The sequence below is a fragment of the Microcaecilia unicolor genome, chromosome 1, assembly GCF_901765095.1.
Source record: "Microcaecilia unicolor chromosome 1, aMicUni1.1, whole genome shotgun sequence".
Taxonomy (NCBI): Eukaryota; Metazoa; Chordata; class Amphibia; order Gymnophiona; family Siphonopidae; genus Microcaecilia; species Microcaecilia unicolor.
Window position 1 is genome coordinate 640867187 of NC_044031.1, and position 17405 is coordinate 640884591.

Sequence of the window (17405 nt, forward strand, 5' to 3'; positions counted from 1 at the left end):
ACATTGCTTTAGCTAAATGATTACACTGGCTGCCTATAAGGGAATGATGTGGTTTTAAACTTGTGATGTTGAGTTTTAAAATTTAAAAGGTCAGACACCTAAATTATGTGAACATCTGCACAAATTACTCCAAGTAATCATCTCAAAACTATTTGTTAGTGTATCCAGTAAAACAAAAAAAACCCAAAACATAATAAAGAAAGAAACTTGATGAAGAGAGATTACAGTTGAATGATGGAATAAGTTTCCTGAAGCATTGAAAGGAGACATCTCACTATTATTTTTCAGAAAAGGTCTTAAGCAGCTTCTATTTCTGTTTAAGAGGCACTGTTACTAGCATCTACTATCCCAAACTCATCCTTTTGTAACACAGTTCCCATTTTACTAGTTACTAGTAGTTGGGATTAACAGTAAAATAACACATCTTAATGGTAGGCCATATTGATAACTCCCCCATTAATTAAAGAAAAAAGAAATGTCTCTAGAAATTGAAATCACTGCTATATGTAATAAAAGTAAGCCGGGTATAGCACAATCAAGCCTGCTTTTAGGCATTAGTGGAATGAGGGATTATCATGACATCAGCTCTGGTTACCAAAGACTGAAACTCTTCCCACTTAGGGACATATTTATTGCAGTGAGTACTCCCTCAGTCCTACACTCACACTCACCTTACACTCACACCTCCAGAGTTCTGCATGAAATTGTTTTTGTTTATTCAGGAAAAACAGGCACAGAAAAATATATACAAGCCAAACTAATCACCTGTGCAAAACAAAGAATACTAATGGACTCATTTTCAAAACAGAAAAATGTCTAAAAAGTGGCATGAATTTGCATTTGGATGTTTTTCTCACAAAAATGTCCAAATTAGTATTTTCGAAACCTATTTTTAGACGTTTTTCTATGAAGTCCGTCAGAAGTGCATCCAAATCTCAAGGGGACATGTCATGGCTGTGTTCAAGCCGGGACTTGGGTGTTCCTAAGACAGATGTTTTTTTAGCCACAATGGAACAAAACAAATTCGTTCAGGACTAAGACGTTTTGAGCTAGACCTGTTTTTGTAACGAATAAGACACGAAAAGGTACCCTAAATACCCAGATGACCACTGGAGGGAATCAGGGATGACCTCCCCTTATTCCCCCAGTGGTCACTAACCCCCTCCTACCCTGGAAAAATGCGATGAAAAACATTACTTGCCAGTCTCTATGCCAGCCTCAGATGTTATACTCGGGTCCATTAGAACAGCATGCAGGTCCCTGGAGTAGTCTAGTGGTGGGTGCAGTGCACTGGAGACAGGTGGACTCAGGCTACTACCTCCCCCTACCTGTTACACTTGTGGAGGAAACTGAGAGCCCTCCAAAACTCACCAGAAACCCACTGTACCCACATATAAGTGCCTCCTTCACCTGTAAGGGCTATGGTAGTGGTGTACAGTTGGGGGTAGTGGGTTTTGGGGGACTCAGCAGACAAAAGTAAGGAAGCAATGGTGAGATGTTTACCTGGGAGCATTTTATGAAGTCCACTGCAGTGCCCCCTAGGGTGCCCTATTGCTTTCCTGGGATGTGAGGGGACCAGTGTACTAAAAATGCTGGCTCCTCCTACATCCCAATGGCTTGATTTTGTGCATTTTGCACCTTTTTTTTTTCAAAAGTGGACCAAAAAACAAGACGTCCAAATCACAAAACCTTGTTCAAAAGAAAAATGGCCTTCTTTCCTGTTCAGATTTTGGACGTTTTTTGCAAAACGTCCAAAGTCGGACTTAGACGTCATATCGAAAATGCCCCTCTTTGCTAGCAAAGAGAGGGGACGAAATGAGTCAACTCCTCAGCCCACTGCATCTGATCCTCCCCCGTCCTCTATTGTTCTCTTCTTTATAGCTTATGTATAGGTGACATTTGTGCAAAGCTTTATTTGTGCTCTCCTGCAGCCCCCACGCCTGCTTCCTGTTGTGCTTCCAGTCAGAATGGGTATCCAGTACAGCGTATCTGTTCCCCTTAGAAATATTTATTTATTTATTTGTTACATTTGTATCCCACATTTTCCGACCTATTTGCAGGCTCAATGTGGCTTACATAGTACTGTAAATATAATTTCCTTCTCCCTGTTTTATATGCTTGTTTTTATTATATGTTTTACTAGCCGTTAAGCCCGTAAAAACGGGCAAGTATTGCAGCCCTTCTCTCTCCCCTGGCCTCACCCCGTCCACCGATCCTCCCCCCCCCAGCGACCCTCCTCTTTTCCTTGGCCTCCCCCCAAGTCCAGCTACCCTCCTCTGTGCCCTGCTCTCACCCCAAGTCCAGCAACCATGTCCCCTCCCCCCATATCCAGCTACCCTCATCGCCGCCGCTCCCTCCCCCCTCCGTGCCAGGCCCCCTGCACTGACCTGACAGCGCCTCTCACCTCCGAGTGAAAGCGCTACAGGCAGCAGCAGATCACTCTGCTGCTGCCTGCAGCGCTTCCACACGGAGGTGAGAGGCGCTGTCAGGTCAGTGCAGGGGGCCCAATACGGAGGGGGGCGGGAGCGGCGGCGGGGATGGGGGGGAGGGTGGAAGTTGTTTTGCGTGATGTTCCTTTCCAGGCGTCAGCGGCGGCGTCCGACAATTCGACTCCGTTTCCCTCTCTGTTCCGCCCTCTGACGTCATGACATCTTGACGCGAGGGCGGGACAGAGAGGGAAGTTTGTACTGCACATTTGCAAGTGAGTACGGTCACTTGCCGTTTATATGTTTGATAAGCACTGTTATCAAAAAGAGAGATAAGCCCTGCAGGTCTCTGCACATATCTTGTGTCTTCTTCTGCAGAAAAATATGTATAAAAGTTTGCTTTTGTCCCTAGACATTGACATTTCCACACATTATCAACATGGGCTACTGTTAAGATGTGTTATTTTACCACTAAGGGGTGAAATTATCAACATGGGCTATGGTTATTTTACCACAGGTCCCATTTTATGCAATGAGACCTAGTTACTAATAACAGTAAAATAACCTGTATTAACGGTATCCCATGTTGCTAACTTTTTTGTTAATTCCTGTTGTATGTTTCAGTTTTCTTATGTTTTGTTAACTTGCCTTAAATCACTAGTTGGAGATTTGGCGGGTTATAAGCACTTGATAATATGACGTTTTAAACATAAAACAGTGGAGGAGTGGCCTAGTGGTTAGAGCAGTGGTCTTGGCATCCAGAGGTGGCCGGTTTAAATCCCACTGCTGCTTCTTGTGATCTTGGGCAAGTCACTTAACCTTCCAATGCCTCAGGTACAAGCTTAGATTGTGAGCCCTCCTGGGACAGGGAGGGAACTACCTAGTGTACCTGAATGTAACTCACCTTGAGCTACTACTGAAAAAGGTGTGAGCAAATCCAAATAATAAAATAAATAACATCTCCCCCCCCCCCCCCCCCATATATATATATTCTATATATAGTAAAAGTGAGCCAGATATAAGACATTCAAACCATTTTGACATCACTGATGAGGTTGGCTCTTAGGCATTAGTGGATGAGGCATTATGACTTCACAATATCAAGTCTGGTTACCAGAGACTGAATTTCTTCACACTAAGTGGTGTAGTTATTAATACGTATTACAGTTAAGATGTATTATTTTACTTCTAACTCATGCTGTTTTACCACACTTCCCCATTTTATGTAACGAAACCTATGTGGTGGCATTACAAGGGTCTGCTGTTCGGTTTAACTTGGGCTATGTAAAGCTGGCACATAGTACAGTTATGTTATCAAACTTCATGAAGTTCATACTGTGTGACAGCTAGCATTCTAAATTGCTGCTCCACCAATCACCTTGAGTAACCTTTCATTCTTTCTGCTTATGAGGATAGGTACCATGTGATCCATCTGCCTGTGCATTATGGGGATTAGTGTCTGCTGTGCATTGCTTGCCCCAGAGAGGGAACATAGAGATATTCTTTTTCACCTTCCCTAGCCATATTTTTGATACAAGAAAGATGAGGATGGATGGGGCTGTTGGGTCAGTAGAACCACATAGAGGTCTGGGCTATAGTGGATTTGTGCTGGGAAGCATATATTCCATGGCTCCTTCCCCATCATTTATGCAATGACATGGGGGTCAGTATACCAGTATGAGTGTACCCTGACCTGGCTGAGGATCTGGGGAAACATGTAGCAGCAATAAAAATGGGACAGGGGGTGAGACTTGATATACCACCTTTCTGTATTTTTTTTGCAACTCATAAAAGCAGTTTACATAGTATATACAGTACTTATTTGTACCTGGAGCAATGGAGGGTTAAGTGACTTGCCCAGAGCCACAAGGAGCCGGAGTCGAAATTGAACCCACTTCCACAGAATCAAAGTCTACTGCACTAACCACTAGGCTACTCCTCCACTCACACAATTGAGATACAAAACAATATAATGTTTTATTGCCAATGAAAAATGTATCTTTGTATTTTTTGGAGAGGGGATGAAAAACTGAGGGGGCAAGGGAGGCTACCCCAGGGACAGGAAGAGAGTTTGTAGAAGGCTAATGGTATCATAGGGTGTCTGAAGGATCCCACTCTTTCAGGGCTAATGTTAGCATCACAAGTGCATGAGCATTTACCCTTGAATGATATTGATTCTCTCTGGCCTTTCATAAATGCCCTTCTGGTCCAGGGAGTCCACCTACTTATAGATCACAATGATGAATCACAAGCACCTCAGCAGCTAGGGCACCATCACTTGTGGCACCTGCATTGGCATCCGTGGATGCAGGTGTTAAGTGCCGCTGGGAATGGTGCACTGACTGCCTGCTGAATGTCCTGGTCCTCTTCATCTGAGATCAGGGACTAATTCCTAGGTATTGTCCTTCTCCTCCAGGGATGGCAAGTGTAGATGGACTATTAGGGGAGGTTGATATGGGATGGTGGCAGTATCTGCATATGTGAAGGAGGGTTGGGAAGGAGGTGCTTGGTTCCTCTGCCATTTCTGGGATCAGCATGGGCACAGTGGGGAAAGGGTGGGAAGAGGTGGCTGGGCAGATACAGAGAGAGACTTGGTTGGGACAGGATCAGGGATGGATGTGGAGGGGCCACACAGGTGTGTATGGGAATAGGTAGCAGAGGAGAGGCCCATAGAGACAGGTAGGGCAGAGGAGTGCCAGCTGGGCCCTGGAGGGCTAGTGGCATGGGTGGAACCAATAGGGTCAAAAAGGGACAGACCTGGGTGGACCGAGACGATCAAGCAAACAGACTCTCATATTGCTCTCCTCCACTCAGCACCAACACAGTCACAAAGATGTGCTGCAATGGCACGTATTTGCCCTTTATAGCAGGTATAAGTCCCAATTATTTTCTTGAGTTCCCTGTAGGTTGATGTACTACCCAGAATGACTGATACCACTTGGGAATGTTGCACCGCCTGTGACGTGTCCCCGAAATGCCCCCAATGTGCCTCTGGCAATTTTCAACATTTTCACCGCATCCATGTTTTCTGAGGCCTGTTCTAAAATTGTGCTTTAGACAGTTAGGGGGTTTAGATGTCAATGTGCTGGAATATCCATGTTTATCTGAGGAAAGGGGGAGTAGGAGGAGTAGGCTCTTGAACAACACAGAAGTGCAATTGAATACGCTGAGCTTTTTTTCTGCATCGGCAGTGGATTACAATTGTAGCAGAAGCCTTGCTTTCATTCTCTTTGAGCTTAATATTCGTATATTTATATATCACAAGACTCCTGAAGAAGGCGTCTGTAGTGCCGAAACACGGCTGTGTTGAGTCGAGTGTATATTTAAATAAAGAGATTGTTCCTAATCTACGTCGCCTACTAGTGTTGTTCAAGAGCCTACTCCTCCTACTCCCCCTTTCCTCAGATTCTACTTTTCGTAGGAATTTGTGTACCTCCACCCTTGTGGTGGTTTGGCTTGCATATCTATGTTTATAACACGACTCACTTCTAAAATGACCTCCTTAGTGTGTTCTTATTGTGCCTGTGACAAGAGTGCTTGTATGGAGATTAAAGGTGTTAGCTGTATCAATGATAATACAGTAACATTTTAAAATTTAAAAAAAGAGAGACAGCTCACTTCCAAGTTTACAAAGGCCATCTGTGTTTGGTGCTCTGCTAGCTCCCTGGGCATGACTGTCCAGCTTATTTTCAAAAGAGAAAGACACCCATATTTCGACCCAAATCTGGAGATGGGCATCTTTCTCCCGTGGGCGCCCAAATCGGTATGATCGAAAGCCGATTTTGGGCGTCTTCAACTGCAATCTGTCGCGGAAACGGCCAAAGTTGACGGGGGCGTGTCGGAGGCGTGGTGAAGGCGGGACTGGGGCGTGTTTATCGGTCTAGGAGAGATGGGCGCCCTCGGCTGGTAATCGAAAAAAGAAAGACGTTTTTAGCGCGAATTTAGGCCACTTTTTTTGGACCCTTTTTTTCACGAACAAGTCCCAAAAAAGTGCCCTAAATGACCAGTTGACCACCGGAGGGAATCGGGGATGACCACCCTGACTCCCCCAGTGGTCACTAACCCCCTCCCACCCAAAAAAAACCAACTTTAAAAACTTTTTTTTTCCAGCCTGTATGCCAGTCTCAAATGTCATACCCAGCTCCATCACAGCAGTATACAGGTCCCTGGAGCAGTTGTTAGTGGGTGCAGTGGACTTCAGGCAGGTGGACCCATGCCCATCCCCCCCCCCCACCTGTCACACTTGTGGTGGTAAATGGGAGCGCTCCAAACCACCCCCAAAACCCACTGTACCCACATCTAGGTGCCCCCCTTCAGCCATATGTGCTATGGTAATAGTGTAGAGTTGTGGGCAGTGGGTTTTGGGGGGGATTTGGGGGGCTCAGCACCCACGGGAAGGGAGCTATGGACTTCAAAGGTAGTTAACTTTTTTTAAATTGTTACAAGTGCCCCCTAGGGTGCCTGGTTGGTGTCCTGGCATGTGAAGGGGACCAGTGCACTACAAATCCTAGCCCCTCCCATGACCCAATGCCTTGGATTTGTTCGTTTTTGAGCTGGACGCCTTTGGTTTCCATTATCTCTGAAAAACGATACCGCCCAGCTCAAATCCGCAGAAATCCGATGCATTTGGCTGGCACAAACCGTATTATCGAAAAAAAGATGGACACCCATTTTTTTCGAAAATACGGTTTGTCCCGCCCCTTCACGTACCCGTTCTCGGAGATAGACGCCCATGGAGATGGGCGTTCGCGTTCAATTATGCCCCTCCACGTGAGCAATTCGCCTTTTAACTCTAACTGGACTTCCTTAACTGATTTTAGGTGACCTATTACCAGTTCAAGCTTTCTGAAAACTTCGGGCCCAATATTCAGCTTGTGGCAATCAATGTTTTGCTGACCACACTGGCATTATCGAAACAAAAATGCAACACTGGGCCTTCAGGATTGAGATGATCAAAGTCTCTTGTTTATTAATTGACGGATAGACCCAACACGGGCCGTGTTTCGGCGCACTGGCGCCTGCCTCAGGGGTCAGCTAATCCCGATCAAAAAATTGTAGGTGGTACTGTCACAGTGTAGCACCTTTGATATGGAATAGAGTCTCAATTGCTCCGAGAGCGTAATCAGCATAGGACAATGCTGTCAGTGTTGCTTTTTTGTTTCTGTATTATTTTGTATGCTGTTTTACCCTCTCTTTTGTGTCTGTGCACACTGGCATTATCCCCAGAAATTCAATGCCAGGCCATGTACAGGTAGACAGAGCTGCCAAAAACATAGCTGGGTAAGTGTGATATTCAGCTCTTAACTGGTTATGGTGCAGTGGCGTTCCTGGGGGGCTGGCAACCGGGGCGGATCGCCGATGCGCCCCGCCCCCGGGTGCAGCGCGGACCCCCCCGGCGAAAGGACACCCCCGCGAAGGAACCCCCCCGCCGGGTGCACGCCGCTGGGGGGGTGCCGCGCGCGCCTGTCCTCCGTTGTTCCATGCTTCTTCTCTGCCCCGGAACAGGAAGTAACCTGTTCCGGGGCAGAGAAGAAGCATGGAACAACGGAGGACAGGTGTGTGTGGCACCCGGGGCGGACCGCACCCACCGCCCCTCCTAGGAATGCCACTGTTATGGTGAACTGCAAAAAGATAGGACTTTTATGCAATCCTATTTAGCATAAGGGCACACTAAGGCCACTTTTTACCGCAGCTTATTAGCCAATGAGCCATAGGCAATTTATGAAAACTTTGATCTATCTGGTTAACTTCCTTTTCCCTCTCTGTATGTAAAGAAATAAATGTGATATTGTTAATACCTTCTTGTATTTTGAAACAGTCCCTTCCTCTATGTGTTGCTTTGTCCTGCTGCAGTGTACACAGAAATAACTATTGTAGGACAGACAAAGCAATGCAGTTACTAAGGAGCCTTTTTACTCAAGTTTAGGGTATGCTAAATGCTAAAAAGCTCAGCTTATACCTATGGGGGTCTTAGCATTTGGGATTTGATATACCACCTTTCTATGGTTACCTGACAATGGATTTTGTTTCCGAAGGTTTGTTTTTTTGTTTTTTGCTGGGGAGTATTGTAGATAATACTGGATGTAAAAGTTTTAAATGAATAAATAAAATAAATGTTGGCAGTTCTGGAGGAGTGGCCTAGTGGTTAGGGTGGTGGACTTTGGTCCTGAGGAACTGAGTTCGATTCCCACTTCAGGCACAGGCAGCTCCTTGTGACTCTGGGCAAGTCACTCAACCCTCCATTGCCCCATGTAAGCCGCATTGAGCCTGCCATGAGTGGGAAAGTGCGGGGTACAAATGTAACAAAAATAAATAGTCAATGAAGTACGGTGAAGAAAGGTTATCTGTTGTTTATAATTCAGAATTTGCTGTGTCTTGCCAGGATTCCAGTCGAGTATGGACAGAGTGCTGAAGGACATCGCTGCAAGCAAGATGGTCCAGATGGATTTAGCCAAGAATATTCTGTTTCTCAAAGAAAAGACCATAGACCCATTGGATATGACTAAAGAACATAATGCTCCAGAGGCAAAGGAAGGAATAAAAATCCCCCATGTTCTGCAATGCTCGTGCGTACTTCCATCATTACTAATGCTATTTTGCATTTGGTAGATGCTAGAGAACATTATTGCTGAATGTCTGTATTATAATAAAAATAGATGTTCTGTGTATTGCAGCACAATAAATATGGAGGCAGAAAGGGAGGAAAGAGCTAAAAGAGGAAGATCAGTATGTCATAAACAGATTTAATGAGGGAATGGAACAAGACAGGAGGAGAAAGGATAAATAGTAGCCACTGGAAAGAAAGCAGACTTTTATTTTTAATTTACTAACTGCAATATGTTAGCTTTAGGAAATGTGCTTTGCAGATCTTTTTGTACTGTGTGCGGCACAAAAAGAAATGAGTTTATGTTTTTATATCTCAAGTCTTGTATACATGCTGAGTTTAAAATTGCAAGGTTCCCAATTCAATTTTTGATTTCTTATTTATATTTCTAATTTATGATGCGTTGTTCTGTATTTGATGAGGGTCTGTGTTATAAGTGTGACTGAGGTGTGGTATTCTGTTTGCATATAGTTTCTGTGCTGAGATCTGTAACAGTCCCACTTGTTCTGCTTTACCTTTGGTAGGTTTGGTGTTTTAGGAACCGGTTTACTATTTTTAGTGCTGCCTATTCATATGTACGGTGCTTGCTGTTTGTATTATAGGATTAGTGTTACAGTTGTATAACATGTTTGAGTTAGGATTTTTTTAGTACATTAACACGTTAAAATGTTTACTTGTATTAATAATTTTAACGATTAATCACATTCCCCCTCCTCCTGGTGCCCCCCTGAACTTGCCTGCACAGATGGCAGTGCTAAGCACATGCTGCTTCTCTCTAACCAGAGCTATCCCTCTCTAGCATCCTGCCTCCTTTCATGAAGCTTCCTGTTTGCTATGGGCAAGATGCTAGAGAGGGAGGGAGGGAGGGCTCCAGCTAGAAAGAAGCAGCGTGTGCTTAGTACTGGCGTCTGTACAGGCAAGTTTGAAGAGTAGCCAGGGGGATGGGGAGGGAGAATGAGATGCCAGTGAATGCCGGGGCGGCAGAAGGAAAAAAGCTGCTGAAGCATTGGAGGAGGTGGGGTAGGAGAGAAAAAGATGCTGGAGTATGGGAATGGAGCAGAGTGAAAAATATGCCGAGGACGGGGAGGAGACTTGGACCAATGCATCCTTGGACCAATGCATCCTATCTGAAGTGGAGTGTGTATGTGATATGGTGCCCATGGAAGGGAGGGGAAGGGAAGAGGGATAGAGGAGATGGTGTCCACGGAGAGGAGGGGAAGGAGATGGGAGGAGATGGTGGCCATAAAGAGGAGGGGAAGGGAGATGGTGCCCATGGAGAGGAGGGGACTGGGAGAGAGATGTGAGATGGGAGGATATGATGCCCATGGAGGAGAGGGGAAGGGGGTAGAAGAGAGATAGGAGAACCTGTTGAATATGGAATGGAGGAAAAGGGAACAAGAAGAGAGGAGATGGTGCCCATGAATGGAGGGAAAGGGAAGGGAAGAGATGGAAACTAGATAGATTTGAGAAGGAGGAAGAAAAATGGAAGAAAGTTGGATATAGGGCAGGAAGTGAAGGAGAGAAAAAAATATTGAATAGAGAGGAGCTCTGAAAACTAGTTCAGAGCACAGAACTGTGCTGGGAGCACAGGGAAGCAAAACCAGAGACAGGGAACAAGATGATTAGAAAGATAAAATCACCAGACAACAAAGGTAAGATAAATGATTTTATTTTTAGTTTAGTAATTGAAATATGTCAGTTTTGAGAATTTACATCTGCTCTATATATATTGCATTGTACAAGAAGAAATGTGAGAGGGGCACTTTAGCTCATGAGAACTGCTATGCTGTGTTGGACCATATGTCCGTGAGGGTCATGTATGTGGTGTAATATATATGAGCAGTGTCCATCAGCTGTGTCTTGGCTGAAAAAAGGTTGAGAATCACTGTCCTGAACTGGGCCCTTCTGTGCCTTCTAGATACTATCTGTTAATGCTGTGGCAGATACTTCAAGTTGAATAAAAGTTACTGGACTCCTATAAAACAGGCCAAGTGTGTGCCTGGTCTAGGAAACAGTTGGTGGATGTGCAAGTGTAGAGGATGACACAATGACAATCCAACAGGGAGATCACCAAAACAACAAGACCCAACATGGGCCCCGTTTCAGTGGACACAACTGCCTGGCTGAAAAAAGGTTGTCATATATATGAGCAGTGTCCATCAGCTGTGTCTTGTCATATATATGACAAGTGCATTGTTTTAAATTAGGCTCTCCTTTCTCAAAAAATGGCCTTCGGTGCCTAACAAATGTATAAGCCTCTTCTCTGCACCATTGTCTCATCCATGCATTGAAACAACAGCATTTAACTGACTCTGGGATCCTGAATATGGAACAAAGAGCATTTCAGGTATTAAGACAGACAGCTCCTTCTCAGAATTGTATTTATTTTTTTAGTTAAATTCTCTTTATTAGTATTACTTTTTTTTTTTTAGCAATTAAACAACAAAGAACCATAAGAGAAACAGAGGTGCAACCTCACCTTGAACACTGTGTGCAATTCTAGTGACCATATCTCAAGCAAGATATAACAGAATTAGAAAAGGTTCAAAGAAGGGCAACTGACAGGATTAAAGGGATGGAACTCCTCTTGTATGAGGAATGGCTGAAGAGGTTAGGGCTCTTCAGCTTGGAAAAAAGAAGACTGAAAGGGAATATGACAGAGCTCTTCAAAATCTTGACATGAATTGATTTTTTTTACACCCAGGGCCTCTTTTGCTAAGCCGCATTAGTGATTGCCAGTGCGTCAAATGAGAGGAAGCCCGTTCAATTCCTATGGGCTTCCTTTCATTTGCAGCACGGGAAGTTACATGGTAATATTTTTAAAAGGAATAGGAGGAACATTTTTTTCACTCAATGAATATTTAAGCTCTAGAACTCGTTGTTGCAGGATGTGGTAATAGCAGTTAGCACATATGGGTTTAAAAAGGTTTTGACAAGTTCCTGGAGGAAAAGTCAATAGTCTACAATTGAGATAGACATGGGACAGCCACTGCTTGTCTCTGGAATTGGCAGCATGAAGGCTGTTTGGGCTTCTGAGACAATAAAGAGGAATGTCCTAACCGAGCAAAAGTTGTGGGAATCTGCAAGAAAAACTCTCTAAGGTAAATCTAGCTTGGAGGAATCATATAGCATTGTATCATCTGCCTCCAATTGAATCAGGGACGAGCTATGGACGTAATCTACTTAGATTTCAGCAAAGTTTTTGACACGGTTCCCCACAGGAGGCTCTTAAATAAACTGGATGGGCTGAAGATAGGACCTGAAGTGGTGAACTGGATTAGGAACTGGTTGACGGACAGACGCCAGAGGGTGGTGGTGAATGGAATTCGCTCGGAGGAGGGAAAGGTGAGTAGTGGAGTGCCTCACGGATCGGTGCTGGGGCCGATTCTGTTCAATATATTTGTGAGTGACATTGCCGAAGGGTTAGAAGGTAAAGTTTGCCTATTTGCGGATGATACTAAGATCTGTAACAGAGTGGACACCCGGGAGGGAGTGGAAAACATGAAAAAGGATCTGAGGAAGCTAGAAGAATGGTCTAAGGTTTGGCAATTAAAATTCAATGCGAAGAAATGCAAAGTGATGCACTTAGGGATTAGAAATCCACGGGAGACGTATGTGTTAGGCGGGGAGAGTCTGATAGGTACAGGCGGAGAGAGGGATCTTGGGGTGATAGTATCTGAGGATTTGAAGGCGACGAAACAGTGTGACAAGGCGGTGGCCATAGCTAGAAGGTTGTTAGGCTGTATAGAGAGAGGTGTGACCAGCAGAAGAAAGGGGGTGTTGATGCCCCTGTATAAGTCGTTGGTGAGGCCCCACCTGGAGTATTGTGTTCAGTTTTGGAGGCCGTATCTTGTTAAGTATGTAAAAAGAATTGAAGCGGTGCAAAGAAAAGCTACGAGAATGGTATGGGATTTGCGTTACAAGACGTATGAGGAGAGACTTGCTGAACTAAACATGTATACTCTGGAGGAAAGGAGAAACAGGGGTGATATGATACAGACGTTCAAATATTTGAAAGGTATTAATCGAATAGCAAAGGCAGTCCAGAGAAACAGAAGACAACCATGGGTTTGCCACATGCAATTTATTAAATAATGACCCAACTCGACCAACTTTCGGCAGATAGCCTTCATTGGGGGTCAACAAGGTCTTTGAATGTGGAAAATAGGCAAATGGCAAGTATAGATACTCTTGTCATAAATCTATTTGCTGCACGGACTCCACCAATATCGCAGCACCGTTATGCAAAATAAGGAAATAACATTCGCATACAATATGTGATAAAGTACCCATCTGTGTTTTGCAAGTCCAACAAATATGCACAGCAGAGGCAGAAAGACATCCTCTATGAAAATCCAAAGGAACCAAATCAGGAGTAGAAGATGACACAATGACAATCCATCAGGGAGATAAAGTTCAAAGCAGATTTATTAGAGCACAAAAATGAAAAGACCCGACATGGGCCATGTTTAGCCAGACACAGCCACCTGCCTCAGGGGTCATTATACACAAGTCAAATATCTGAGACAACTGAGAGTAATGCCTGGTCCATGGTGTCTTTCTCTTTACACTGCTGCTTCATTGGCTTTTACTACTGGACCAGGCATTACTCTCAGTTGTCTAAGAGATTTGAGTTTTGTATAGTGAACCCTAAGGCAGGCAGTTGTGTCCACTGAAACGGGGCCCATGTTGGGTCTTGTTGTTTTGGTGATCTCCCTGTTGGATTGTCATTGTGTCATCCTCTACACTTGCACATCCACCAACTGTTTCCTAGACCAGGCACACACTTGGCCTGTTTTATAGGAGTCCAGTAACTTTTATTCAACTTGAAGTATCTGCCACAGCATTAACAGATAGTATCTAGAAGGCACAGAAGGGCCCAGTTCAGGACAGTGATTCTCAACCTTTTTTCAGCCAAGACACAGCTGATGGACACTGCTCATATATATGACAAGTGCATTGTTTTAAATGACAAGAGTTAGAACCCAGCTGCTGCTGCTGCTCACATTTTCAAAGGAGATAAAACATTTTTAAACTAGAAAACAGGAGAATGGTGACACTTGCTCGATGGCACATTGTTTGGAGTGAAGTACCTTCAGCAGGTATTAGGACAGTGGGAAAAGTAAAAAGATCCTTATGGAGAGGTTGTGAAAAAGGGAGGAGTTGCTGCATCTAAATAAAAAGCAAGCAAATATGAATGATTCCAAATTGTCTCTCTCAAGTGCTGTACACATTGTGAATACAAATCAAAAATGCATAACTTTTGGCTTTTGAAAAACGTCAAAAGCCACCTGTTATCCATGCCATAGATTGGCATTTTTTTTTAAATCTGAAAGCATGTATGCAATTGGCAACCACTGCCACCTTAAGTCTATGTTGCATGACTTATCCAGTTAGGCGTGGATATTTAGCAGCAGACCGGATGTGATTAGTGGTTATATCGGCCCACCTAAATAGCAGTCCTATCTTTATCTACTATAACTTAACCGGTCAGCTGCTGAATATTGGCTTAACCGGTTAAGTGTTTAGTGGCCAAAAAACCCCAGATATTCAATGCCAGTCATCAGAAACATCCCAGCATTGACTATCTGGGTTTAACACCGGCGGCAGGCAGTCAAACCGCTGCCCACTACCGGCTGAATGTTGGGGGGCTAGTTTTTCTAATTGAAATAACAACTTAAAATATAGTCACAGTAATCAGGCTGTTCTTCAGTAACCCTGGTCTGGATAAATGTAATGTGTTTATTCATAGTACTTTCTAGAGTAAACGTATCCACTGACTGAGCAGTAATAAAGTTCTGTACTATGGTATTCCTCATTTCTGCCTTTCCTTGTTCAGCACTGGTCAGAGTCTGACTTGTTGTTTTATTTGTTTTGCAGAGATGGTCAGATCTTTCGAATAGCTCCCTTGAAGGAGTGCCACGCCGATCAAGTAAACCACAGTTGGGGATTTGGAGGGAATGAGCGCAGTCGGCAGTATATACAGCGTTGTATCCGCCATTTCCCTAGTTTTAGTGCTGTGGATTCAGATGGGAACACTGCCTGCTGGTGTGTTACAGAACAGTCTGCAGAGTACAGGATGGGATATACTCTACCTGAGTTTCGCAATATTGGGTTAATGAGTCGCTTAATTGTAAAGACTACCAAGCCGCCTTTCCTTGCCCTTAAAGAAGGTCCAGCCTACTGTCATGTGGCAGAGGTCAATGAAGCTTCACAACGAACTGCAATTAAGACAGGGTTTCACGTTGCTCAGAGCAACTGGTATCAGTGGACCTGCCATCCAATCAGAAGTCCACTCTAATCTGGAATTGTCTCTGCTAGCTTGTTCTCTATTTTCAGTCTCAAGTTTAGCTCTCTGTTTCTCTCAGTAGGCCAACATAGTTGTTCATAGTAGGTGCCATGTCCAATCTCAGCACAAATCTGTTCTATCTTCCATCCAAACACTTACAATGAATCAAGTTGCCTACTGCTGTCTGATTGACTAATTTCTTTCCTTTACAGTACTGTGGACAAATCTCATATTGATTTAATTAATTCCAATTTAGTGTATCATACTGATAGACTTTGTACCATTTCTCAAACGTACATAAAAGGTGACCAAATGATAAAAGGGAAGGGAAACTTCCCTATGAGGAAAGGTTAAACAGGCTCTTTAGCTTACAGAAGAGAAGACTGAGGGGGAGATATGATAGAGGTCTACAAAATCATGAGTGGAGTGGAATAGGTAGACATGAGTCACTTGTTTACTCTTTCCAGAAGTACAAGGACTAGAGGGCATGCAGTGAAACTACTACGTAGTAAATTTAAAACAAATCAGAGAAAATCTTTCTTCACTTGACAAGAAATTAAGCTCTGGAATTGATTGCCAGAGAATGTGGTAAGAGCGGTTAGTATATCAGGATTTAAAGATGACTTTGGAAAATCCACACTGGGATAAGCAGCATAAAATCTGTTTTACTCTTTGGGATTCTGCCAGATACTTGTGAGATTGATTGATCAGTGTTGGAACAGGATACTAGGCTTGATGGACCTTTGGTCTGTCCCAGTAGGGCTATGTTTATATACTTATAAAAGTATATATATATTTTTTTTGAAAATTGTTGTGGATACCAACCATTTATAGTCACTTTCGCTTGATTTTTGTTCTGGTAGAATTTTGCAGAAAAGATATGCATATAAATTTGAAAATGCAAGTTACATATCTACTTTACTTCCCTGGATCTGCAGTAACACAAGGGTGTAGTGTAATTACCCTAAGGAGCAATTAGCACACAAGGAATGTCTAGGGCTGTGTTACTGAAAATAAAAGTTCCCTGTAGGTTCAAATAAACATCTGCTCTACTGAAGGATCTTGCTCAGGCAGAAAATAAACCTGTTTTATTGAAGATATGATAGCAAATTATAAAGCCAGTGTACACAAATCTTTTTTTTTGCAACAAATAAATCACAAAATATAGATCTGATTTGATACTGTGCACTAATAATTCCTGATTTGTTATAACAACTGGGTAATTCCTAACAGTGGACTGTAACACACAAAAACAACACGCTAACCCCATTACACACCCACCTCCCATTCCCTACCTCGACCATTCTTTCTTGCCAAGCTCACCTATCCACATCTTAACAATCACTTCTTTATTTACTATATTACATCTGCATGCATTCTATATTACTTTGTTTTATCTGTGTTAATATTTAAAGGACCACCTCTTTACTTACTGTATTACTACTACTACTACTACTAATAGCATTTATATAGTGCTACCAGACGCACGCAGCGCTGAACACTTGACATAGAGAGACAGTCCCTGCTCAAAGAGCTTACATATTACAGCTGCATCCATTCTATGCTACTTTGTTTAACCTGTAGTACTATGTAAGCTGCACTGAACCTGCTAATAAGTGGGAAAGTGCGGGGTATAAGTGTTACAAATAAATAAATAAAAATAAAAACATTACCAGCACAAGTGAAACTACGTAGCCCACACATGTCAATTAGTCTAACTTCACTTTGTCCAAGAAAGATCTCTAGGTTTTCCAAAACGATAGGTGTGATCGTGATTCAATTTTGTGGGTTACTGAGTACAAGAACTGTTCACATCTCCAAGTCAGATGGGGGTCAATCCTCCTGACTTCGTCTGGTATTAGAATGGCAGGAATTTCAAACTTCCCCGATGTATGGGGATCAGAGGCTCAACTATAAATTTCCTTTTGCCTTCAGCTCTTGTAATCACTTCTGCAGTGTCTTCTGTATTCCTGTTCAAGCAATCTAACAGAGAGGCTAAAATCTTAGTTATTCTGATATGGCAGAGAAATAGCTTCTATTGACTGGCTGAGACTCTGGATCTTCACCACACCAAATGCAATGATGC

The 17405-nt window shown here is 43.4% G+C and overlaps 1 protein-coding gene across 2 annotated transcripts in view; it reads left to right on the forward strand.

Moving 5' to 3' along the window:
- LOC115460522 (glycine N-acyltransferase-like protein 2) overlaps positions 1 to 15771 on the forward strand; it is a 53861-nt gene extending 38090 nt beyond the window's left edge. For both annotated transcript variants that reach the window (XM_030190290.1, XM_030190291.1), the window contains 2 exons: positions 8809 to 8992; positions 14911 to 15771. In XM_030190290.1, coding sequence (XP_030046150.1) covers positions 8809 to 8992; positions 14911 to 15331 — 605 coding nt within the window. In that variant the 3' untranslated portion in view covers positions 15332 to 15771. The remainder of the gene's footprint in view (positions 1 to 8808; positions 8993 to 14910) is intronic.
- The last annotated feature ends 1634 nt before the right edge of the window (positions 15772 to 17405 follow it).